This window comes from Aspergillus niger, assembly GCF_000002855.4.
Source record: "Aspergillus niger supercontig An16".
NCBI lineage: Eukaryota > Fungi > Ascomycota > Eurotiomycetes > Eurotiales > Aspergillaceae > Aspergillus > Aspergillus niger.
Window position 1 is genome coordinate 974,625 of NT_166531.1, and position 23,900 is coordinate 998,524.

General features: G+C 51.9%; 10 protein-coding genes across 10 annotated transcripts; 4 read left to right on the plus strand and 6 right to left on the minus strand.

Moving 5' to 3' along the window:
- Positions 1 to 383: 383 nt before the first annotated feature.
- On the plus strand, positions 384 to 2,229 carry An16g04250 (uncharacterized protein; the record flags this gene model as incomplete). The annotated part of the gene is made up of 3 exons (XM_001397699.1): positions 384 to 704; positions 756 to 1,172; positions 1,222 to 2,229. 3 exons carry the CDS (start codon positions 384 to 386, stop codon positions 2,227 to 2,229), a joined length of 1,746 nt encoding a protein of 581 aa, XP_001397736.1.
- Positions 2,230 to 4,630: 2,401 nt separating this feature from the next.
- An16g04260 (uncharacterized protein) lies at positions 4,631 to 8,346 on the plus strand (the record flags this gene model as incomplete). Its single annotated transcript, XM_059745090.1, has 3 exons — positions 4,631 to 7,652; positions 7,707 to 7,820; positions 7,877 to 8,346. The coding sequence occupies 3 exons, from the start codon at positions 4,631 to 4,633 to the stop codon at positions 8,344 to 8,346; spliced, it is 3,606 nt and encodes a 1,201-aa protein (XP_059604781.1).
- Positions 8,347 to 9,619: 1,273 nt separating this feature from the next.
- Positions 9,620 to 12,466, minus strand: An16g04270 (uncharacterized protein; the record flags this gene model as incomplete). The annotated part of the gene is made up of 5 exons (XM_001397701.3): positions 9,620 to 9,937; positions 9,993 to 10,541; positions 10,601 to 11,559; positions 11,613 to 12,250; positions 12,330 to 12,466. The coding sequence occupies 5 exons, from the start codon at positions 12,464 to 12,466 to the stop codon at positions 9,620 to 9,622; spliced, it is 2,601 nt and encodes an 866-aa protein (XP_001397738.1).
- Positions 12,467 to 13,272: 806 nt separating this feature from the next.
- On the minus strand, positions 13,273 to 14,319 carry An16g04280 (uncharacterized protein; the record flags this gene model as incomplete). The annotated part of the gene is made up of 1 exon (XM_059745091.1): positions 13,273 to 14,319. One exon carries the CDS (start codon positions 14,317 to 14,319, stop codon positions 13,273 to 13,275), a length of 1,047 nt encoding a protein of 348 aa, XP_059604782.1.
- Positions 14,320 to 14,733: 414 nt separating this feature from the next.
- On the minus strand, positions 14,734 to 15,656 carry An16g04290 (uncharacterized protein; the record flags this gene model as incomplete). The annotated part of the gene is made up of 5 exons (XM_059745092.1): positions 14,734 to 14,857; positions 15,098 to 15,154; positions 15,260 to 15,292; positions 15,373 to 15,450; positions 15,550 to 15,656. The coding sequence occupies 5 exons, from the start codon at positions 15,654 to 15,656 to the stop codon at positions 14,734 to 14,736; spliced, it is 399 nt and encodes a 132-aa protein (XP_059604783.1).
- A 907-nt stretch (positions 15,657 to 16,563) lies between these two features.
- Positions 16,564 to 16,869, plus strand: An16g04300 (uncharacterized protein; the record flags this gene model as incomplete). The annotated part of the gene is made up of 2 exons (XM_059745093.1): positions 16,564 to 16,670; positions 16,710 to 16,869. The coding sequence occupies 2 exons, from the start codon at positions 16,564 to 16,566 to the stop codon at positions 16,867 to 16,869; spliced, it is 267 nt and encodes an 88-aa protein (XP_059604784.1).
- Positions 16,870 to 17,497: 628 nt separating this feature from the next.
- Positions 17,498 to 19,816, minus strand: An16g04310 (uncharacterized protein; the record flags this gene model as incomplete). The annotated part of the gene is made up of 1 exon (XM_059745094.1): positions 17,498 to 19,816. One exon carries the CDS (start codon positions 19,814 to 19,816, stop codon positions 17,498 to 17,500), a length of 2,319 nt encoding a protein of 772 aa, XP_059604785.1.
- Positions 19,817 to 20,510: 694 nt separating this feature from the next.
- On the plus strand, positions 20,511 to 21,550 carry An16g04320 (uncharacterized protein; the record flags this gene model as incomplete). Its single annotated transcript, XM_001397706.1, has 2 exons — positions 20,511 to 20,540; positions 20,597 to 21,550. 2 exons carry the CDS (start codon positions 20,511 to 20,513, stop codon positions 21,548 to 21,550), a joined length of 984 nt encoding a protein of 327 aa, XP_001397743.1.
- A 161-nt stretch (positions 21,551 to 21,711) lies between these two features.
- On the minus strand, positions 21,712 to 22,521 carry An16g04330 (uncharacterized protein; the record flags this gene model as incomplete). Its single annotated transcript, XM_001397707.3, has 2 exons — positions 21,712 to 22,345; positions 22,418 to 22,521. 2 exons carry the CDS (start codon positions 22,519 to 22,521, stop codon positions 21,712 to 21,714), a joined length of 738 nt encoding a protein of 245 aa, XP_001397744.1.
- Positions 22,522 to 22,900: 379 nt separating this feature from the next.
- An16g04340 (uncharacterized protein) lies at positions 22,901 to 23,408 on the minus strand (the record flags this gene model as incomplete). The annotated part of the gene is made up of 2 exons (XM_059745095.1): positions 22,901 to 23,175; positions 23,210 to 23,408. 2 exons carry the CDS (start codon positions 23,406 to 23,408, stop codon positions 22,901 to 22,903), a joined length of 474 nt encoding a protein of 157 aa, XP_059604786.1.
- Positions 23,409 to 23,900: the final 492 nt, after the last annotated feature.

Here is a 23,900-nt window from a genome sequence, read left to right on the forward strand (position 1 = left end):
CTCTTCTTCACGGAGGTTCCTGGTGCGGCCCACGGGCTTAATCATGCATGTTGCAGGCACGGGTCGCCCAGCTATCATTGATCGAAAGACCAATTTAGTGCAGACTTAGACACGCAGGTTGATGGATTCCCACGAGGGGTGAAAACGTGCTTAGTCGCATCCTGTCTGTGGCATTTGCTTGGGCTAAGATCCTTTGCACATGGTTCACTTATTGACTGCCTACCCACCACAAGAGTTTGAAATAGCCCGCCACGGCCAATCCCCCCCCGGGCAGTCATATCATAGCCGACAACGACCTCATTTCCAATCACGGCCTTGAAGATCGGCAGGTCTCCTCAGATCCCAACTACTAGAGAACTAGGCGGTCTTTGCCATAACATAAAATGGTGGCTTGTAACGGCACGGAGTCGTGGGTTCGGGGCGGGGAAAAGTTCAGAGGACATCGGCTGCTTCCTGACATTCTCGATTACTACGCCCATGACGAGCCCGATCGTGTATTCGCTGCTATTCCCAAGACTAAAAGCGTCACGGATGGATTCAAAGACATCAGCGTGAAAAAGATGGCCACAGCCGTAGACCATATGGCTTGGTGGCTGGAGCGCGCTTTTGATGGAGTATCCAGAAAGACAACACTGGCCTACATTGGCCCTCCTGACCTCCGCTACCCCATTTTGCTGCTGGCGCTCATGAAGTGTGGGTGGAATGTATGTGTCTATCCTCTCTTAGAACCAATTACCAGTACTGACTCGAGACAGGCAATGTTCGTCTCGCCTCAAAACACCCCTATTCAGAATTTAGGCCTTTTGCAGGAAGCAAACGTCTATGGCCTTCTCTATGCGGACGTCATGTGCTCGGCAGCAGAAAGCCTTCAGCAATTCGACCCTTTCATGCAATCCTTGCAGGTGCCAACGCTGGCGGAGCTTTTTAAGTCCAAGTCCTCTCCATTTCATTGGAATGCTTCTTTCGAAGAATTCCAGAACAAGCGTTGTCTGATTTTGCACACTTCCGGCACGACAGGCCAGCCAAAACTGGTTCAATACACCCACGGTACCCTTGCCTGCGCTGACAATGATACATTCATGTCTGTCCCAGAGGGACGCCGAGCGCAGAATGCAGATCAATTCAATTTCTCTCCACCAGGACGCTATTACTCCCCCTTTCCGCCTCACCACGTAAGTTGCTCTATGCGTTCTTCATATTCTTGAGCTCATGGATCAACAGCTAGCTGGCCTCCATGCCTTCACCCTTTTGCCTCTCATTTCACGTACGGCTGCTTTTGTCATGGGACCTCTGACTGTCCCACCAAGCGGGGCCCTGCTGAGCGCCATTATGAAACAACAGCCACAGATACGAGCCATCTATGTTCCCCCATTTCTGGTGGAGCAGTGGGTGCTTGAGCCAGGCGCTTATGACCAGGCACGACGGCTTGATTTCATCCTTTGTGGTGGAGCGGCGTTGGCACCTAGTGTTGGGAATAAGCTAAGTGAGGTAACAAATATACGCCAGATGTATGGCTCTATTGAGACATGCCACATCCAGGCGCTCAATCCCCAGCCAGGAGAGTGGCAATATATCGAGTTCAACAATTGTCCGGAAATTGAGATGCAGGCTGTGGGTGATGACGTCTATGAGCTGGTTCTGCACCCTACTAAGAGCTCACGGCCATATCTATCCCTTGCTCATAATTATCCCAAGGTACACACGTGGCGCACTAAAGATCTTTTCAAGCCTCACCCCACCAAAGCTGGTTTGTGGCTTTTTCACTCGCGCACCGAAGATATAATCGTGCTAGAGAATAAGCTCAAAGTGTGGCCTATTCCCATGGAGACTATCCTGAGGGGAGATCCTCATGTGACAGGGGCTTTGATTGTGGGAAATGGTCGCCCAGATCCAGTTCTGCTCGTTGAAGCTAGACAAAGCTCATATCAAGAAATGAGCAGAGATGAGCTGCTGGACGCCATTTGGCCATCTGTCGTCGAAGCTAATTCCGTTGCCTCTGAGCACGCGCAAATACAGCGATCCCGGATTGTCTTGTGTCCACCGAAACTCGGGTTTTTCCGGACACCTAAAGGGACGGTCATGAGAAAGCCAACCGAATCCCTGTATGCCGAACTGATCTCTGCAGCCTTCACGGAAGAGGATGACGATAGCAGCGGCGATGAGTATGACTTTTCCGGCGACCGAACAGAGCTCGGTATGCGCGAAGCAGAGCTCCTGACTGCGACTTGACACGCCAATGTCATTCAAACCTTGCGGGCAGAAATAGCGCCATGATATTTTCAAGGTTGCCAGACGTTTCGCATCGATCATTGAGCCATACAGCACACAGAAGACTAACACAGATGGCGTCTGGCCTGCCAATCTCCGGAACACTCTGAGGCGGAAGGTCCACCAACAGCTTCCGGACCGAGACAGGGACATCAGTATCAGGGAACAGGAAAGACGCTGGCTATGATCCCATAGGCCGCCACATACCGTGCCGTGTCTCAGCTTGGTGACAGTCGTGAGCGCCCTCATATGCTTGAAGATCTACAATGAGTTCCAGTTGGTAGCTCTGGTCATGTTGAGGTAGCGTGAGTGACATGCTCCAAAGCCTATAAGTCTTCTATGAGGCTTCCAAGTGCATACAAATCTGTGCGCTTTATAAGTGCTGTGGCGGGTATCTCGCGGGAGAGGCAGCAGGGGTTGCGGAAGAACAGTACAGGTCAGCATTGGACTGTGAGGCAGGCCAAACCAGGAGGATCGCAGGATTCACCATCTTCAACTTTGCCAGATGCATCGTTCTTTTACTCCGAGGTTATAGATTGACCGCTATCTTGTAACCGAAAGACAAAATCAAACAGATTTGTGCAATAAAACCTCAAATAACGTGCCTATTGAGCGTCTAACGTCAAGGGATTTGTTTTGTCTCAAAGCAATTATAGTAGTCACGAGTATTTAAGTTCGGTAATTTTAAACCTACAGCGAGTGGCTATGGCACCTGTCACACTTTGCCATTTCGGACTGTTATATCCCCTCACATTCAAACTACTCAACTAGCAATGAAATATGTCGATGCAAACCAAATCCTCACAAGATAGCGACAGCGGGAAAAGAAACTCTTGCAATCAGCAATTGCCCACAATTGTGTGATTCCCTCTTGCTCGGAGCTAACAGTAGAGCGTCGGCGGTCAGTGGGGAGAGTACATTACTCCGCACTGAGACATCCATGCTAATGCTAAGCTAAACGAACACCTGTTTAATTGACAAGGTCACCTGCCCATTTGACATGCCACACTTCAAGAACATAAACATGTTCATGTTCATGTTCATGTCGATCAACATGTACCCAATCCAGGGATGCGTAATTCACCCTAGATGGGCTGACAGCATCATATCATGTCAGAATGGAATGCGCGCGCCGATCATAAGATTGAACCCCCCCTCTTTTCTGTTGGCTATTTAGTGACCCCGCAGGAGAGGGATGAGTATGATGAGGGAGCGCTATAATAGCCCACACCCCGGTCATATTCGCAGCTAAGTTCCGACGGTATTCCGAGGTGTCTGTTAGTAGTAGGGTGTAGTGATATTGGAGAATACTACGGCGTAACACTCAGATTAAAGCTCAAAGCTCAGTTGGCAGGTCCTTTTTGGGGCTGGTTGACTGGTTGGGTGGCTGGTAAAGGGCGCTTAAGCTAGGCAGGTGATCTGAAGTGAGCGCTTGATTGCATAGATCTCTATGGTGGGCAGTTCGACAAGTGCGAACTTTATCACAGAGGGGAAGTCCAGGCTATCTAGTTGGTGGTAGTTTCAGAAGATCGAATATGTGGAAGATTCACAGTAAGACTACATGTACAGGCAGATCGAGAGAAGATTCCACTTGTCAAGTAGTGAATTGATGATAGAGGAAGCCTGAGAACTGAGGCGAGAAACCTCGCTTGCGGCGGCTAATCCAGTTGCGGCCAGCGGCACGGCAACCATCCAGAGCCCAACGCCCGGCGTCAAGGTCCACCATCCAAACCCCCATCATCTTCGCTGTGTCTGCGCGTGTCGCCGAATCCCCTCCTCCCATCTCCTGTTTGGTGCATTCACTCGCTGTTGTCCGCCTCGCCCTTCCCATCCTCTCTCCCCGCTTGTTCCCTATCTCCCCGATTGTTGGGGGATTGAACGCTGTCCTTACCCCCCCCCTCTCTCCCCTCTGTCGTGCGGTTCCCGGGTCCTTTCCACCCCTCTCCGCCCTCGTTCCCCGTTTGTCGACCCTTGGGATTCACCCCAATTCACCTGGGCGCCTGCTTCCCACCCGCCGTCTCTTTTTTCGCTGGCCTCGTGTGATTCACCAGACATCCTGCATTTGGGCCTCCCCTTGTCCCTTCCTCCATCCAATAATTTCCTTCCCCTTCGTCCCGACCGCTGTCCGGTGAGCTTTGAGTCTGCTCCCTCTCTATTACTTACCTGGCTATCTCCGCCGTGCCCTCTTGCTGACTTTTTCCCGCCGGAACGCTTCCCTAGCATGGTGCTTAGGTCGGAACATCCTAGGAGACTGAGAAGCCCGCCCTCTTCGTCCTCCCTACCCATCGCTATCTTAGCCTCCTAAAGTCCTCACCTCTCCATGGCTCCGCCGCAAACGCCCCGGCCGAATCCCGGTTCCACAATGTCCGATCCTGCGTCGACATCCATCCCTGCACACGCCACAAACGGCGAGGCCCATGCGCCCAACGACCACCACCACGCCCAACTCCCTCTATCAGACTCCAAACCCGTGTCGGTAAACCGCAAGAAGCAAAAACGCAGACAAAAACAGGCCGCCCGCTTGGCTGCGGAGCGTCAGTTCGGAAACGGCCACATCTCCGCGGACATGTCTGAGCAGAACGGTCTGAGCCCTACCGCGCCAGCATCTCATGTATCCGACGACCACGACCTCGATGAACGCGCCAACGGCGAAACGTACTACGAGGAGATCCACGACGCGACACATGATCTGGATGACCACCCACCGAATCTGTCAAACGGGCAACCCGGTCAACAAAATGCCACGGCTCGGAAATCCAAGAAGAAGAAAGGAAAGAAGAATCGGGCTGGCTCACAGACCATGGGCGATGAAAGTTCGACTCCACTGTCCACTCCTTCAGTCTCCATGTCACAGCATCTGCCCCCGCCGTTACCGTCGCATCTGCCTCACACGCTTCTGAAGACGAGTAAGGACCGCAGCATTTGGAATACCTCCACGCAAGAAGAGCGAGAGAACATCAAGACGTTCTGGCTTGAGCTTGGGGAGGAGGAGCGACGCCAGCTCGTCAAGGTTGAAAAGGATGCGGTCTTGAAAAAGATGAAGGAGCAGCAGAAACACTCGTGCAGTTGTACCGTATGTGGGAGGAAACGGACGGCTATCGAGGAGGAACTGGAAGTACTATACGACGCTTACTACGAGGAGTTGGAACAGTACGCCAACAACAACCAAGGCTCGTTCGAGAAGGGCCCGCCGATGGTCCCGCCTCCGCGTTTATACCACCCGCCTCTACGGTCACCCGGCCAACATACACGGACGCAAGGCCAGTTTCATCCCTCCCGAGGCCGGATTCATGAGTTGCCCGAAGACGACGAGGATCTAGAGGAGGACTATGATGAGGATGATGAGGATGACGAACCTTACAGCGACGACGAGTACGAAGACGAAGAGACCCGTGCAGCCCGCGCAGATTTCTTCGCCTTTGGGAATAGTCTAACTGTCAAAGGTAGGCGACAAATTATGCTTCTTTCTTTCATTTTTCCGAAGCCGGTAACTAATCTTATTTTCACTCTTGCAGATGGCATCCTTACAGTCGCGGACGATCTGTTAAAGAACGACGGGAAACATTTCATCGACATGATGGAGCAATTAGCTGAGCGCCGAATGCAACGTGAAGAGGATACCCAATACGGCATAGCAGCAGCTCACCAATCCCTCCATGGCGGCCACAACCACGGCCCTCTAGATGACGACGACTATGACGAGGAAGAGGACGAGGACTACGATAGTCAGGAGGATGAAGATTATGAGGAGGATGAAATGGTCAGCTCCGGGAACTGGCCGGGTGGTGATGCAGTGCAAGCTGACTCGTTTCTGCAGGACGCCATGACGGAAGAGCAACGCATGGAGGAAGGCCGACGGATGTTTCAAATATTTGCGGCCCGAATGTTCGAACAGCGCGTCTTGACAGCCTATCGAGAAAAGGTCGCAGAACAGCGTCAGCAGAAACTGATCGAAGAACTCATGGAGGAGCAGACCCGAAACGAGCAACGAAATGCCAAGAAAGCGCGGGAAGCTCAGAAGAGAAAGGACAAGAAGAAGCTCCAAAAGCAGGCCAAGGAGGAAGAGAAGGCGCGAAGGGAGGCGGAGAAGGCGGCCGAGGAAGCTGCAGCCAAGGCTGAACAGGAGAAGAAGCTCGAAGAGCAGAGGAGGAAGCGCGAGGAGCAAAAGAAGAAACGAGAGGCAGAACGCAAGGCCCAAGAAGCGGAGCGTCTCCGCAAAGAGGCGGAGAAGCAGAAGCGGTTACGTGAAGAAAGGGAGCGACAGGCTGAGATTGAGAGAAAGCAACGAGAGCAGAAGGAGCTGGAGAAGAAGCGACGAGAAGAAGCACGGCAAAACGAATTGCGAGAGAAGAAGACCAAGGATGAGCGAGAACGTAAACTCAGGGAGGCCGCCCCCAAGACCGATTACGAAGGTCAAGAGAAACGCGATCCCCAAGCGAAACGAGTGTCGCATACAGGACCGGTTCCGATCCCAGCCAGCTTGCAACACGCCCAGGCGCTGCCTGCATACTTGCAGTCACCGCACTACCAAATCGCCACTCCTATAGTCCCCAAAGCTCCGACACCTGCCAGGCCGCGGCAACCGTCTCAGCAGGGCTCCCATACGTCGTCTCCACGATCCCAGCCTGCAAGCACCGAGCCGTCACAGGTATCCATTTCCCCCCGGTCGATGGCGCCATCGCAGTCATCAGGGGCGTCCAGCGTTACGTCTAAGCAGGGCCATGGACAGCCACCGCTGCTTCACCATCCCCAGCCCTCGACACCTCTGTCTCCCCTTGGTGCGCTGAACCGCTCTCATCCACCCGGATTCTCGCCATCGAATCCGCCTGGGTTGGGTCTGGTCGCACGTCCGCCGATAGGCCATGAGCTACCTTCATACCCGCCGCATTCGGGCCCGCTGATGAATCAACTGCGAGGATTCCCTGCGCCGAATGGACTGCCCGTGCTTCCAGGAATGAATGGAACTCGTCCCATGCCTCCAGGACGGGGCTTTCCGCTCGATCCAGGACATGGTCTAGCATTCCATCAGCAGCCCATAGCCAATGCATTCGCTGCGCAGCCAAGCGGGCTGTCTCATGCTCATTCCAGGCAACCGTCCAGCTCGTTTGAGCGGTCGCCTTTGGATGCGCATGCGTTCCCGATCTCCCGGCCTAGTCCTATCAAGCGCCCGTCAAGCACTCAACAAGACCAGAACAACCGGTCGGCACAGCGGGATGTGGATGATCTAAGTGCGCATCTGGGTAGTAGTGCTCTTCTCGACGACAGTGACGTCCCATTCACTTCGAATCTCTCCCAGTCGCTTCCTGGTGCGACTGCTCCTGGAACCTTGCCTGGACCTACCCGAGCCAGCTTTGCAGGAACGTCCCTCTTCGCAGATCCCCTAGGTAAGTACCGTTGGCAAGCAGTCATGGCTTTCGCATATACTGACAACTTCATAGCAGCCAAACACAGTGGTTTCCCAATTGGCCCGAGTGTAGGAAACACGTGGAGTACGCAGATTCCCTTCGGCACGTCTCCTTTCCCCAGCGCTCCAACATGGGGAACTGGACCTGGTCAGTTTCACCTCGACGTCAGTCCTTTCTGTGCTATCAACTGACGACATCTATAGGAAGTGGCTGGTCCAACAACGCATTTGCCCCTGGCGGTCACCACCGTGCGCATACCTCTCGGCCCGTGACGATACGACTGCTGGTCATCCAGGCCTGCAAGCAACTCAACATGATGAGCCCTTCCAAAGGAGCCAGTGGGTACCATGATGTGAAAGTTGTCCTTCGTCAGGTCGACCAGCTACGGCCAGTCAACGAGCCCCCGATCTCGTTGAAGGAAATGCTGGACATCTGCGACACCGAAGGCAACTCGCAGAACGGAGGCGGATCGTTCTCAATCAGGAGCGATGAAACGGGCGAATGTGTCAAGTTCGAGCCGGACACGAACAGTGCGTCCTCAGGTCACAGAGGCAGCATCGTGCCCGGGGAAATCGGCAGTCCGGTTCCCAGTAGCAGTCTTCCAGCGTTTGGCGGAATCGGCTCATCGACACCATCAGTGCTACGGCAATTCTCTTCCCCTACGGGTTTCTAGGCTTCCAGTTGCAATGGCACGAGAAACACTGATGACAGACATTCTCACTTTCTTCCCTTGCCCGTCTCCTGATCCTTCTCCATCAATTCCTCCTACTCCACTGAATGAAAGCGTCCATCATGTCATCACCCCTCTTCTTCTTCCATCCTCGTCCCTATCTTCCTCAAACCTCCCTCCTCGCTTCTTCTCTTGATGGATTCTTCATGTTCTGAGTTCCCTTTTCCATCTTCTCTTCCTACGCACATTGAACGGACATCAATCATGTCATGTACGTTACGTTGTTCTCTTCTTTTTGCTTGTTTGTTTCTTGCACCGCTCCCCACCGAAATTCAGGTGGTGTTCTGAAAGTGAAACCCCCATTTCTTGTTTGTTTTCCTTTCTCCTCTTTTATGTAGCGATTCCCAAGGAGCAAATTCCCATGCTCCCAAATACCTCATGTTCGTTTGAAACTCCGTGTTAAAACAATTGCATGATGCGAATCGGATCTCTAGGGCGGTCAATCGATTGACTGGTCCTGATCGTTCCGTACTCTTAAACTCTTCTACTACTACTACTTCTTCTTCTTCTTTCGTCTCTCGCCTGTTACTTTAATCGGTGGGATTATTGTAGAGTTTTGTAGAGACTAGATAAGGTAGTGGGTATCGATTAGTTCGGTAGTAGTTCTTGTATGTAGATGAGTCGTAGAGAGGAATACTAGTGGAATACGCTTCCATGAATGTTTGTACTACTTATGTCATCCTACATACGAGAGGTAGTTGATTAGCAGATAGTTAATTGCCTGCTAAGCGCCATATTTTGGGTGTCTTCATTAGCTAAGTTCTTCTGAAGTAGAATCCTAGGGATGCTCGCTACAGGTAGTGCCGATAAAAGTAGGAGTGAATATAATAACAGCAGAAATATAATATAAGTAGGATAAGATCAAGCTTTCTATCGGAGATCAAATTTTCCTCCCTAGTAACTATAAGAAAGGTAGGAAGTAGGAAGTAGGTAGAAAGAAGGAGAAGGGTATGATAATGATGATGATACACTGATTGATATATTCGACTCAAAAGGAGGGCGGACATAAAGCAGGTAAAGAAGAGGTAGAGGGTAGGGTGATTCGGTTTCGTAAGGGGGGAGAGAGAAAGAGAGAGGGAGAGAGAGAACGGAAAGGGAATCTTACACGCGCGAGGCTGGAAGAAGAAAAAACAGGCAAACGGATGTCAGGGGACACATGGCTGGTGTTGGTGGTGGTAGGTAACATCGCTCATTCATACGGGAGGGTCATGCAATTTCACTGTCTGGGATCGGTGACTACGCCTTCGAAATCTCGGGATCGGATGTACTCCAGTGTGCGCTGGAAGTGTCGCTTCGGGCCCTCCAGGCTGGGGTTGGGCTCGTTTTCGTCTGTCTGGAGGTTCGAGTGGATGAGTTCGATAAGGCCGTTGAGGTATTTGATCGTGACGGTTTCGTTCTGTTGGTCGAAGTAGTAGACGTAGCGGTTGAGGATCTCGACGAAAAGCTCCACGGACACGGCAGTGTCCATGCAGGCGTCTGCGACGCGGAGGGCCCGTTGAAGGCACTCGAGGACGCGCTTGCCGTCGCGGTAGAGCTGTTCGGTGTTAGATGTTGACTGGGAGCTGCACTACATGAAGAGGTGGACTTACGTTCTTGGGATCTTCCTCGCCACGTTGAGGGTTCTCAACAACCCACCACAGGTGACTGGCTAGGTACACAGCGCGACATTGGTCGGGCTTCTTCAGCAGCTTGCTTCCATGCAGAGCGGCCTTGGTAATGAGGGTATCATAGTTCTCCTTGGAAAATCCGCGGGTGCCGTGGAGTGCTCCCGCAATGATACAGACGGCCTGGAACTGAGCACGCGAGTCGCTGATGGAGTCCTCGTAGATAGTGAAGGCTTGCGCAAAGAACTCGTAGCTGAACTCTTCGAAGCCCGTTTGGTCCGCCACTTCTCCACACATCACAAACAGGCGCAGGGACAGATCAGCGCAACCAGGGTTCACACGCTGGTAGAGGTTGTTGACACACTGGTGCATAAACCGGTAAAGGGCTGAGGACTGAGATTGCCAGTTGTCATCGTAGTGCTCGCGGGCCTTGAGTTTGCGTGCCAGACGGATCGAACTCGTGACCAGGGCTGGCGTCGTGTATCGGATACGCTCGTTGCCGTCGAGGTAAGCCTTGCGAGTTGCTTGGAGTAACTTTTAAGGAACAGAAGTTAGTGGCAGAAATATAGTGCGGGAAAGAGGTAATCAATCACCTTCAACTGGGTATCATTGTCCTTGGCCTGGATCAGATGGACCAGGCGTGCAAGCCATCCTTGTTCCTCGATGGTCTCATCAGTCTCACCTCGCCGCTGAGACTGTATGCCAGGATAGCCCATAGACTGCTGAGTGCCTTCCTTGATCAAAACCCTTAGGGCTTGCAGAACGCGGTCGAGGTTCTCGGTAGTCGTGATGAAAGTTCGGTTCTTGAGAAGACTGCGAGCGATTTCGCCTGCGACAGCTCGCCGGGTCGTATAGGATTGCGAAGTCAGAAGTGGGATGTAGTGAGGCAGTGCAAGAGCCGTGAATATGGAGGCGTAGGAACGGAGAGGTGCGGTAAGGAGATGCAAGAGGTTCTGCTGTGTCGGGGCAGAGTGCAGGTCGGCGTGATCAGCATACGTCGCAGTCTCTCGAGTTGCAAAGTCGAGGATCTGGTCGACAAATTCTAGGCGATCCGGGTAGGTGTTAAGAGCCAGGTTGACAAGCGAAACCAGGAGCGCCATTGTGTCTTGAATAGGGAGGCCGCGGCTCTTGATCAGGTTAACCACTTGCTCATAGAAGATGTCGTACAGCTTGACATCTGCAGGGATTCCAGCCTTGTCGTCGCCATTGGCCGTGGATTCGCCTTCTGTCGCAGCTTCACCCTGTTCAGCATTATCTGTTGCGGCCTCCTCCACGCCGTTCTCCTGGGTTGCTTCTTCCGGCGCTTGCTTCTTGGTCTCTTCGGATACCTTGAGGTTCCCAAGGAGCTTCGTGACAGCCTCCTCTTCCTTCTTAATTCTTGCATCGGGCTCGGCGGACGATTCGGTCTCACGAGCTGCATAAGCCGACAAGCGGTCCATCAAACCAATGACAATCTTCTTCAGATCCACATGGGGGTTGAGTCGAGAAATTGCGGAGAGCAGGAGATCGAGGGTGTGCAAGTGAAACTCATCGGGGAACACCTTGGTGATGACTGCACCGTCAATTAGCATGCCAGGCTTTCGATATACAATTGCGTCATTTTACCTTCAAGGAGATACTCCTGCGCCAAAACATCACGACACTGGACGACCTGCTCCAGCAGTGCCTGTAGTATACCGGATTTGTATCCCTCCAGATCCACCAACTGGCTGAGTCGCACAACGTTGCTACCAACAAGCAGCTCCAGTTCCCGGCGCTCCTGCATCCGCTTCTCGCGCTCGCGCGAAGGGCCCTGGTGCTGGAGTCGCACCCACAGCTTGTTCATCTCGACGAAGTTTGTCAAGACGAAGCTGATCGAATCCTGCAAATTGCCCTCCGGACCATCACCAGAGCCCGTCGGCAAGTGGTCTCTAGCCTGTCCGGACAGATAATACCGCAGGAACAGGCCGCGGATGGGATGCTGCACACCTCGACTCATCTCCATCATATCCTTCATAATCTCTTTGACCGGAGCATCCTCCACAGACATGTATACCGTTCCTACGGTGATCATGAGATAGAGTCGCGGAATGATGTTTCCGGCATATTGAACAAGTTCGTACAAATCCGCCAGATGGTTGACTGGGTGGTTCTCTTTCAGGTAGACGGAGAGGTGTCGCAGGGCATCAAAGACGGCCATGTACAGTTCGTAGTATTGCTTCGGGCCAAGGCTAGGGGTTCGTAGCTCGGATACCAAGGTAGACCTGAAGCAATTGACAGAAGATATCAGTTATCTCGACCCCAATTCCATTGCTGCCTGGAGTATCCGAAGCTCAAGCTTACCCGCATTTCAACGCATCCATTAATTTCCCCGGAGTTTCCAAGCACTTTCGCATCATCTGCGACTGTTGCCGCACGACTCCCAATGCCTCCTCAAGGAGACGGCTCTGGTCTTCGGGGGCCGCTACCGGGGTGGCCATGGCGGATGTGAGGCGATGATGTGAGGGGAGTCGGACTCAGTGGCTTGAATCGGGCGGTAAACACCTGGTCGGAAAGGGGGAGGGGCGGAGAGGGGAATTCGAGGATGGGAGCAACAGAAAAGGACGATGCGCTAGAATGTCAGGCGGAGATCCAAACAGCTCCTGATCCATAGACAGGAGTACGATAAAAGGGACAGTAGGAGCAGGAGAACGTGGGAGAGGATGGGGAAGGTGAATGCGAATGCGGACATGCGATCAGAATGCCAGTTAGTTTACGGCCTGGGCGTGGGTTATGTAATCCCGGCCCCATGCTGTACGTCACGCTTAATTTACTTGAATTACTATAACTATAAAATAAGATATCCAGTTCTTCGAATATTCATCCATTCATTCCATCTTTTTATGCAATCTATCCTATAACTGTAAAAACCCGACCACAATCTAGACCTAGTACGTACCCGAAATCGAATGAAAGCAGTCGCTCCCCTACATAAAACCAACAATAGCCTTTCCCACAAGAGAGCATGAAACCATCTGAGAACCATAAGGAAAAAAGCAAAGGAAGGAAGGAAAAAGAAATAACAAACGCCCCCATAGATGCATGCTATCATGACCATAATCACCAACCATGGCAGTCATGACATATCGTGACGATGCAAAAACCGAAATTCGTGAAAGAGCCGCATGCTCGTTATCCATCAAAATTCATGAAATGTTTTCATACTAGTCATTGGCGACGGTTTTTCAACCTGCAGAACGATATGGCAGGACCCGATTAAGCGTCACCTTGGCACCTGAAGATGACTCTACGCCTGAGAATCTGTGTGGTTCAGGCCCCTAGCGTGAAGCCTGGAAGACATAACGGCGGTGTCAGAGGGGGTGTCATTGAACGCCCGCGCCTGCAAAGCTGTCGCATTCAAGCCCCGAACCTTGTGATCGAGGACCTTGCTGGAGTTCAACGCAGACTCGGCGTCTCCAATCTCGCGGGTTACCAGCTTGGAAACGGTATCGTTGCTACGTGCAGCAACCCTAGCGGTACTGTTGTCGGACTCAAGCCCCTCGTAAAGTGACCGGCGGGCCATGGCCTTAGCAATGGTATCATTGCTCCGGGCAACAACTTCGGAAGTGATGTTGCTGCGAGCCTGCAGACTGTGCTCAGTCTCGTTGCGCGCTTCCGACAGCAAACCCCGAGCAATAACATCCACCTTAGGCTGGCTCTGAGCCGGGATGGTGTCGTTGCTGCGAGTGGCGATCGCATGGTTTTCGGTGCTGTTGGTGGCATCATCCGAGAACATTTTACGCCGGCTCAGAGTGCTGTTTGTAGCATGGTCGAGAATATCCCGGCGGCTCTCTGTCTTGTTGGTAGTGGCGTCATCCTCCAACCTCGCACGTCGGCTCAGGGTGCTGTTGGTAGCATCCTCAAGGATTCCACGTCGACTCACGGTGTTGTTGGTAGTAGCATCATCCGAGAACATTGCACGTCGGCTCGCAGTGCTGTTGGTAGCATCATCGGTGAACACACGTCGGTGAAAAGCGCTTGCGCTGCTGTTGGTTTCGCGGCGATTCAAAGGAGCACCATCCACGGTAGGCCCGGCATTCCAGGGTGAGGGAGAAGCACCAGGCACAGAAGCTGGTGTGGACGAGGGGTACTCAGTGACAGTGATAGTGGTAGGCGGTGCCGGAGGGTTAGTCGCAGTGATGGTCTCGACGACGGGGGTAGTAGGGCCCGCAACATTCACGACTTTGTAGGGGCCTTCCTCTCTACGCTCGACGGTGTCATTTCCACGAGCGTGGAGGACAGGAACCGCATGGGCAGAGAGGGCGAGGGCAAGGAAGAGAGCAGCGGTATGCATGGTGCTGCCGGTGCAATATGGAAAGGTCTGTAGATGCTGGATGTAAGGGAAGACCAGGACAGATATAACAGAAACAGTGAACCAAAGTAGTCTATAAAGCAGGACAAGGATTATAAGAAGATTAGAATGCTTAGTATAAGAGTCTTTTGATTAGACCGAGAGATTTGAAACTGGATCAACAACAATCGACGAGAGGATGGCTCAATTTATGATTCGGATTCACCAGCAACACAGCACATACACACCGACCAACCAGGCTACGGACACAACAAAAATTGGCGCCTAGAAAAAAAAATGAACTAAGAAAATCAGTGACAAGCAAGCAAGATCTACACGGGTGCGGCAGAAGTATATGCCATCATACACGGCACGAAGCCCCATCGTCGGGGAGAAAAAAAGGTGCAGGCTGGCGCATCATGATACTGTCAAAGGAGGCTGGGATGGGTGGATGGAGTCTTGTCTCTGCCAGCCACGTTGGTTTCTGGTGGGAAGAAGGGCACTAGAACCAGTGGATCGCCGTTTCCCAGCGGCAAAGACCCTGTGCATTAATTGATTTCTTTTGTGCCAATTATATCTTCGACAGGCAGCATGATTTGAATGGCCAATGGATGAAGATATTGAAAGGGAAATAACTACTTTTATTTTTCTAGTAAATCTACTAAATGTCGCGCCAAAAATAAGAAAGTGGCACTAAACGTGCTAATTAAAGCTGGGATCCCGTGACCGGGCCCTTCTGCTGTCAAATCCAAAGTGGCTGGGGGGATCCACTTCCATTTACTTCCTCGCTGATCCCCTCACAGCCCGGCCCAGGTTCATCTCAGACTGTCTCATTGTCCTTGTTATTCCATCCTGCCCGGATCACACAATGTTAAAGTCTGGACCGTAGATCCTCATCACGTCTACGTCATGCTCTGGATTTCTAACCTCCAACAGAGCTTACCGGAGCATTAACAAGTCGGCGGTGTGAGCGCCACTTATCCCCCGTCTACACCTTATCTCAACAGCAGAAACACAGAGTATGGTGGTACAGAAAAACAGTATCGATAATGGTACCGAGTCGAGCCATTAGGAGGGAATCTCATCATACCGTCAGCAACCGATAACCCACCAAAGGCGAAAAGCTCATCATATCTTTCTCACTCTCATCTTTACTCTCTTTTAGGCATGGCACCGCAACAGGGATAGCTAATAGAGCAGGATCAGCAATTTGCCATTGGCATATCATATCACATCACATCACAGCGCATCACAGCCCAGCTCAGGCAGGGTCCTCGGGATCTCCTTCCCCGTGTTCTCTTAGATCTAGATGCCAACTCAGGTTTCGAGGTTGCCTGCATCTCCTACGGCGTTTCCGGATGCATAGGAAAGAAGCATGCACTCTACGACAGACAGAATGATACCTAGTGTGTTACGCGTCAAGCTATTGTCTACTTACTGTTATAGGTAAGTGCTACTACTGTGACTGCTATTGTAGTATCTTCTGCAATGGACTTCCAGCTTTTGTTTTTGGGGTTGGATTCTGTCCATATCTACGGCTATCCATCCAAACTCATTCAAGCCATAAGTTCCAACCATTCAGAAGTTACTAAGTATATCCTATCTTAGTGGTTCACTCCTCAATCCAATAAGATCCATTTATTTGGCACGCACTCTCTCGCGGTTCGGTGATCGACCATGCAAGCGCCCACGGTCCCCCGTGCCGATCCCAAGGAACAGCTCAACGCATCAGGCTGCGGTGTGACTGTCTTAGCGGCTAAAAAGTCACAGCCCTGGGGATGATGGGCAACGAGACAACAAGAGTTCGTGGCCAGCGTTTATCTCATGCACGGTGGGCCGCGTAATAATATCTCCGGCCGCGGCGTTGCGAGTAGATATACTCCGATATGCTTTGAGGGATTTACTCCGTCGTAGATAGTATAGTTTTATATTCGAGGGTCGTACGATTGTTTCTTCGTAGATACTATATGAGAAAACAACAGTATCTGGAGTAAATCCAAGAAGTAAGTAGCATATCAGTCAAATGGACATTTAATCAAATATTTCATTGCTAGCTAGTCTGCACCCAGAGAGACTAATACTATTGATTCAAGCACCTAAATAGAACAACCTAGTAGCTAATTTATTATGCGGAGTAGCCAGATAGGAATAACAAACTGACTTGAAATCCTATACTAACTTTTCCCCCTTCCACACCTACCGGGATAATCCTATAAAGAGATCTAAGCTAAGGAAGCATAATCCCCTATGTCCGGCTATCCATATCCCAAGCTTACGCTGTGCCTATACTTCCTGAACTTTTCTTCTTCTAACTCGCACCGCGGAGTAAGATGTGAAGATTGCAGGCCGGCCCTGTATGTGAACATTCAATGAACTATTGAACCATGCCATAGCCATCGTCATTCAGATGACGTATATCATTTAGGAGATTCCGAAGATTTGACTCTAGATGATCATAATACGCACGCTCTGTTTTCCAACGAGAAGATAAGATTTAAGAATCATGCCCTCATGATGGTAGACGAGACGTCATCCCCTGCAATTACTCACTAGACTGACAGGCTGTAGCTGAGATTAGATCGAGGTTTCATGTGAGGAGAACTCGTCAATCTATCTATCTACTTTTTCCTATCTACCTAGGTTCTAAATGAAGGTCCAAGCCTAGAGATATGGGGAGCGTATAGTAGCTAGTGTGCTAGATCCCATTGCAGTATACGGGTGGCTGTGATATGCTTGGACACTCGGGTGTCTTTGCTAGACAATCAGTTGTCCTGATGGTTCTGTTCAGCGAGTTTGTTGTTTTCGTATGGTAGAACTAGAATCAATTACAGTTACATCGTATGATGCTACTATGTAGTAGGTATTAGGGATTCTCCACGGCATACGTACCTTAGGTTAGTATATGTGCCTGGTCTTGCATACAGCATCGTTTAATATACAGTTACTGAGCCTCACACTGCCTCATACGGAAAGAAACAAAGGGCTGCCCTGCAAGCCCCAGGCAAGAATCAAGAAGCTGCTGATCGACGGACCCCTGCATGCATGTATGATACTTCCCAGACAGAGAGTCTACGTAATACATCCAGCGGTCGAACAAATTGTTCTCTATTCATTCAATCATGCGTGTTTGGTTAACGTATTCTTCGTCCTGCTATCTATCAGGCAATTCAATTCCCAAATCTCACGACAACGCTAAATCCTCAACCCGAACCAAGCCACATCCCATCCCAGCCGCAGCCCACCCAGCGCACACCCGATTCGGGTTCCACGAGAGCGCAGTGACGTGTGTTCCTTCATCGAATACCGTAATCACCGCCGTGCCATTGATCAGTCTCGGGTCACCGACCAGATTACGCAGCAAGCTGGTGTGTTCGGCGCGGTAACCGTCGTGAAACCGACTAGTGCCTGTGCCCGTACCTGAGCCTCGCACCCATTCATGCTGGAACCAAGTCTGTTGCCATTGTTTCTCCTTGGCGTGCATCATCCGGCGGAGGGGATTCGTGGCTTGCACGGTACCGCCGGTGCAGCCGACGAGGAGGCTTGGGTGCCAGAAGCTGCAGGGTCCGAGGGCGGAGATCATACTCGGGAGCCGAGCCACGGCGGTGGAAGTGAAGAAGCGGCGGATGGCGAGGAGGCGCAGAAAGTCGTTCTCGTCGCCCGAGACGAAGGAGTGCAGGAGTGGGGAGTAGGTGAGGTGCGCGGTGCCTACGCGCATGCGGTTTGCATTGACGCTGTCTTTTTGAGGGTCGATAATGGAGGTGAGTCGGCTTTCGCCGTCCATGGAGGTGGTGCTGATGAGATAGGGATGGGTTGGGTAGGCAGAGGCAAGGTTGAGAATCCATGTCGAGTGCAGTTGCTGGTAGAAGTAGGGGATGGGATTGGAGGGTGAGGATGGCGATGAGACGATGCTCCAGATGGCGACGAATCCGTTGGCACAGCCTACGGCGATGTCGCTCGGGGAGAGCCATGTTACAGATGTACATACGGTCGAATGTGGTTTTGCTTCGAAGACGGGGGATTGCAGTTTATCTGAGCTGTTAGTATGGGACTTAGCTTTATTCTGGTATTTGGACGTACAGTATTCGGTCTGGTTTGGGTCACGACTCAGTTTGACATCGATGACCCTCACCCGGCCATCTCCCCATACACCTGCCAGAAGGCCGACGCTCTTCTGCGCGTCTTTGTCGTCTTCGTTCCGCGGGCCTCGAGGCATTGGGCACCAGGCCATTCGCCTCAGATCGCCCCAGTCAGTGCACAGCGCGAGGCGTAATCGCGGCTTGGATGTCATATCGATTGTCTTGGTCAGTGACGCGGCTTCTTCGGCCTTGAGCTCCCAAAGCTGCAGGGCAGACGGATAAGGCGCTGAAGGTCTGAATGCTGGAGCCGCCTGGTCCTTGTACGGATCTGGATACTGCTCCTTTTGGTCCGGTAGGATTGGAGCCACGACGGACAGATACTGCGTGAGGCCAGTTTGATTTGGCACCCAGGCCAAACATTGGACTTTGTTCCCTAGATTAAGAAGCCAACCCTCTCGTTTCCTTCTCTTTCTTTCAGGCTGTTTCGTCTTGGCTTGCTTCCCAGCCTGCTTCCCCTGTTTCTGAGATGTAGAAGCATCGTCCTCCCATGCCTCGCCAAAATCAAGCACATCATGCTGAGCGAGGGAAAAGACCTTCTGCTCATCAACCGGGCCAGCGAGCACGGTATGTGGTCCTCTGGAACTAGGAAAGTAGACCGAGCGAGCTTCATTCTCCTTAATCTTCTGGATGCGCTGCCTTTTCCTAAAGTGTGCACCCACATCCTTACTATAGTACCAATCCCATGCACGGGAGCTTTCCCGTTTCATGTCCTCGGCCTCCAAGCCAAACGAGTTCCCATATCCATAATCCGGCATATCATGCGACTCATTCAATGACTCGCGCGTCGGAAACGTAGAATCGACTCCCTTGTACCAGCGATCCCGCGCACTTATAATGGAAAGTATATCCCTCTCATCTGTGCCAAATGTAACGCGCAGATGAACTGCCTTTCCAACATGCTCAAGAGGATTCCACGATCCGCGCGAATGCGTCTCTTCCCCGGGCACAGCAAGACTCCCATCCGGACGACGCCGCTTAACGCTGCTGCTAGGCTTTGGCGTAGCGGCAGCAGCGGGCTTTTTCCGCTGACGACGACTGCCCGTGTCAACATCTGAGGCTGACGCATCGTCGTCTTCCTCTGCATCTTCATCTTCATTCTCAAGGACCATTTCCACGTCATTATCGTTGTACTCATCATCGTCGTCATCGTCATCTCCGTTGGCATCATCCATTGCAAAGTCTTCGTCCGAAGAACCCTCGTCCGCGACAGCTTGTTTAGCCTTTCCCTTGCCCTTTCTGCGCTGCGGGGTTTCGGAGGTAGCGGGGCCCTCTCCTTCGTCGCTAAAACCGGCCGCTTCGAAAGGGTCATGGATGTATTTTGTCCTGGCGCTAGATGCGCGATTGGACCTGCGGGGCCGAGGCATTGTGAACTGGGTAGGGTGCGGAGTACTAAGTGCGACGATATCTTAGTGGGTTAAATAGAATGTTCGTCGCATGGCGCATACGCTGCGGTTGGCGAGTGGATTTGTCGGCTGCTGGCGGGCAATCGGAGCGCTAGCTATCAGGCATGCTGTAGACGAATTGTGTCTTTTGATTGAGAGCTCGACGCATGGATGAGCGGGGAGAACCAAGGAAAGAAAAGAAAGATAGATGAAATGAAGAAGATGGATGGAGCTATGCTGTTTTCCTGTTTCGGGCAAGTGGGCTTGGCGGTACCTGTAAATACGGCATTACGCCCCACCAGTGTGATACCAGCATCGTTCGGACTGACTATAATATTCACCTTGTAGAAGTATAAAAAGACGGTGGATTTGATCAAGGAGCAGTGCATGAAAAGTATCATAGGGCCCAACTGCTGCATTTTGCCCACCGGTCCTGTTTTCCTTATGGCTACCTTTCAGCGAACCTCCGTATCAGCCTGTCTACACTAGAAGACCCCCGCTCATGCAGCAGTGGGCCGGCAGTAGCTGCGCATCTCTTGAACCACAATCCATCGCAGCTAGCAGCATGCTCTAACAACCTTCTATCTACCATCTATTTTGACAAGCATCTACCCTCCCATCCCTTCTCCAGACAGACTTCCTCACTCTAACACATTTACAAGCACAACCAACTAAGATGTCTCACCCCGGCATCCTCCACCACTACGTACCTCCCCCCTCCATCCCCCTCCAAATCTATACCCAACTAACAAACCACCACAGACACCCCGCCTCGTCGCCTTCGAATTCACCCCTCCCAACAGCACCCCCACCACCAACGCGCTCCTCTTCATCGGCGGTCTAACCGACGGCCTCCTCACAGTCCCCTACGTCCCAACCCTCGCCTCCGCCCTCTCCTCCACCCCCAACAACACATGGAGCGTCTTTAACGTCCTCCTCACAACCTCCTACCAAGGCTGGGGCGTCAACAGCCTAGACCGGGACATCGAAGACCTCGCCCAATGCATTAACTACATCCGCAAGCTCAAAGGCCCCGAATCCAAAATCGTCATAATGGGCCACTCGACCGGATCGCAAGACGTGCTTCACTACCTCTCCGCCCCGAACCCGATCCCACAAAACCCCTCCGTCAACGGACTCCAATACCTCACCAGACCTCCCGTCGACGGCGCAATCATGCAAGCCCCCGTTTCTGATCGCGAGGGGATGCACATCACCATTACTACGGCCGAGGCGCGAGGTGCGTACGAGCAGCTGGTTGGGCTAGCGAAGGCTGCTGTGGCTGAGGATCCGAGAGCTATTTTACCGTTGAATTTGACGAGTTTGGTGGGGTTGGATGCGGAGACGCCGGTGAATGCATGGCGGTTCTTGAGTCTGGCGAGTCCCGACAGTCCGGGGTCTCCAAGCCAGGATGATTTGTTTAGTGCGGATCTTGGGGATGAAAGGCTTAGGGAGACGTTTGGGGTTGTGGGGAAGAGGGGATTGTTGAGGGGAAAGCTTATGGCGCTGTATTCGGGGGCTGATGAGTATAGGATGCCTGGGTTGGATGTGGAGGGGTTGATGAAGAGGTGGCAGAGAGCGACGGATGAGGGGGCTGGAGAGGTGAAATGGGATGCGGAGGGGAGTGCGGTGGTTGAGGGGGCGAGTCATAATGTGCAGGATGTTGGGCAGGAGGAGTTGGTGGAGAGGGTGAGGGGGTATTTGGCCGGAATATAGCCTATATCTATAGATAGATAGATAGACAGACAGACAGCAGACCGACATGCATTGAACCCAGTAAATACTATACAGAGCACTCAAAGTTATATAAAAGAAAAAAGAGGGTATAAAAGAAACCACCCACACCACCCCCAACATCCTCTTAATAGTAAATCATATCAAACCTTCAACCAAAGGTTCACCACCCCCTTCAAATACTCCACAATCTCATGACCCCCCAACTTACTCTCCCCATACAACCGATCCACAAACGTAATCGGACACTCCGCAACCCTGAACCCCATGGCCTTAGCCCGAACCATCATCTCCATCTGAAAACTATACCCCTTACTCTGTGTACTATGAATGACCTTCTCCAGCACACTCTTCTTATACAAGCGAAAGCTTCCCGTAAGATCACTCACCCCAGGCATCAACATCACATCCGCAATGAGATTCGCCGTGCGGGAGGTAAACTTCCTGAACAGGTCCCATCCGTACACACCACCCTTAATGCCATCGCGACTGGCGTACCGTGTGCCCGTCACGATATCTGCGTCCCCTAGCTTCTGGATGCGAATCATCTCCGGGATGAATTTCGGGTGGTGGCTGAAGTCGGCGTCCATGATGATGACGTAGTTGCCTGTTGTGAATTGAAGGCCATGGATGTACGCCGTTCCCAGGCCGAGTTTGCCCGCTCGGGGGTGGAGCAGGATGTGGTTGCTGCCGTAGTGCTTTTGGAGTTGGCGCGCGATGTCCAGAGTGCCGTCGGGGCTGCCGTCGTCAACGATGATGATTTCCCAGTTTAGATTGCTATCGTTTGTCTTTTCGTTAGTAATGGGATTGAGGGGATGGGGGGAGGGAGGTGATGGGGAGGGTGTGTACTTCTCGCGAAAGGTCCGCTCCAGGAGCCAGACGATGATAGGGAGGTTCTTGCGCTCGTTGTAGGTCGGCAGGATGACCGAGTATTTGTTTTCGGCGGCGCCCATTGTGAAAAGTTTTGGGTCAAGGGAATGGATTCAGTTAGATAGGGTAGCGAATGTGTGTGTGTGGTGACAGACAGATTGGGACTGTTGTCGTCAGGAGAAAAGAAGGGAAGTGGTGAGTTAGATTAGTTGACTATTATTGCCGCGGGAGATCCGCGTTCGTCGTAACGTGGCCAGTCTAGACTACTTACTACTTACTATCCGGAGCAATCAAGAGCACGGACTTTCCCTTCCTCTTTCTCTCTCACTATAGGTTAACTACTTATTGTGGTCCTATTTACTCCGTCCACAATCTATTCCACATCACAAATAAAAACAAAACAGAAAGAACATATACATACATACAACACAATTAAAACAGGCCAATTAACTACCCACAGCATCAACCAGCTCGTTCCGTCGGCCGATCCGCCCTCTTCTCAATCTCCTCATTATGCCGTCTCACATCTTCGGGCGCATCTGCCGTGGTATGTCCATCCTTATCGACATACGGCGACTCGTCCCCATCAGCTAGAGTCGGATGGGCCTTGTTCGACGGCTGCTTGCTGCTGCTGCTGCTACTGCCGCTGCTGCTCTTCGCAGTAGAACTGGATCCCGTGTCCGGTGGAGGTGGACCTAGAATAGATTGGACGTTAATCGGCGTCTGGGAAGAGTAACCTTGCGACCGGTGTATAACGTTACTGTTGCATACCTGGGTGCTCAATGTCTCGCGTAGGTTGGTTTCGTGGGTTATCGGGTTGCTGGGCTTCGGTTTCGCCATCGCCCCCGTAGGAGCTGTGAGCGTAGAAGCGTTGCCCCAGGGGGTAGGCACTGCGAAGGGGAGCCAGTTGGCGGGCGGCGATAGAGGGTGTGGCTCGTAGGGAAAGGCGGCTACGGAGGAAGACGCTCATGGTGGGATATGAACAAACTTGGTAATTGATGGTATATCTGTAGTGAAAAGTACACAATCTAGCAGACAGACAGATAGATAGATCATAGATAGTTGATAGTAGTTTGGCAAAAAAAAGATAGTATGGAGTAACTTCAATCAGTGGCTGGTCGCCTATATAGTAGGCAGAGGTCGATGTCGCGATCGTCATGACGTTGCCGACCGGTCATTCCCTCGCAACTCATGGATCGACCAAACATCGCCCCAGTTCTTAGGATTTACCTGTTCCACTGAGTGGTCGCCCTCATTACGCTCGCCCGCGAGACCCAAAACATTTATTGAACCCAGGATTTATTATCTAGGCTGATTCAGCCCATGAGAGCAGATGAATTCGGACAATATTGCCAGAACATGTCGAAATGCCACATACCAAACGCCATCCCATTGATGGCCGCCGATAACAGAAGTAATAGAAAACAAAAAACCAACAAGAAAAGGTCCAGAAGTTGTGGGC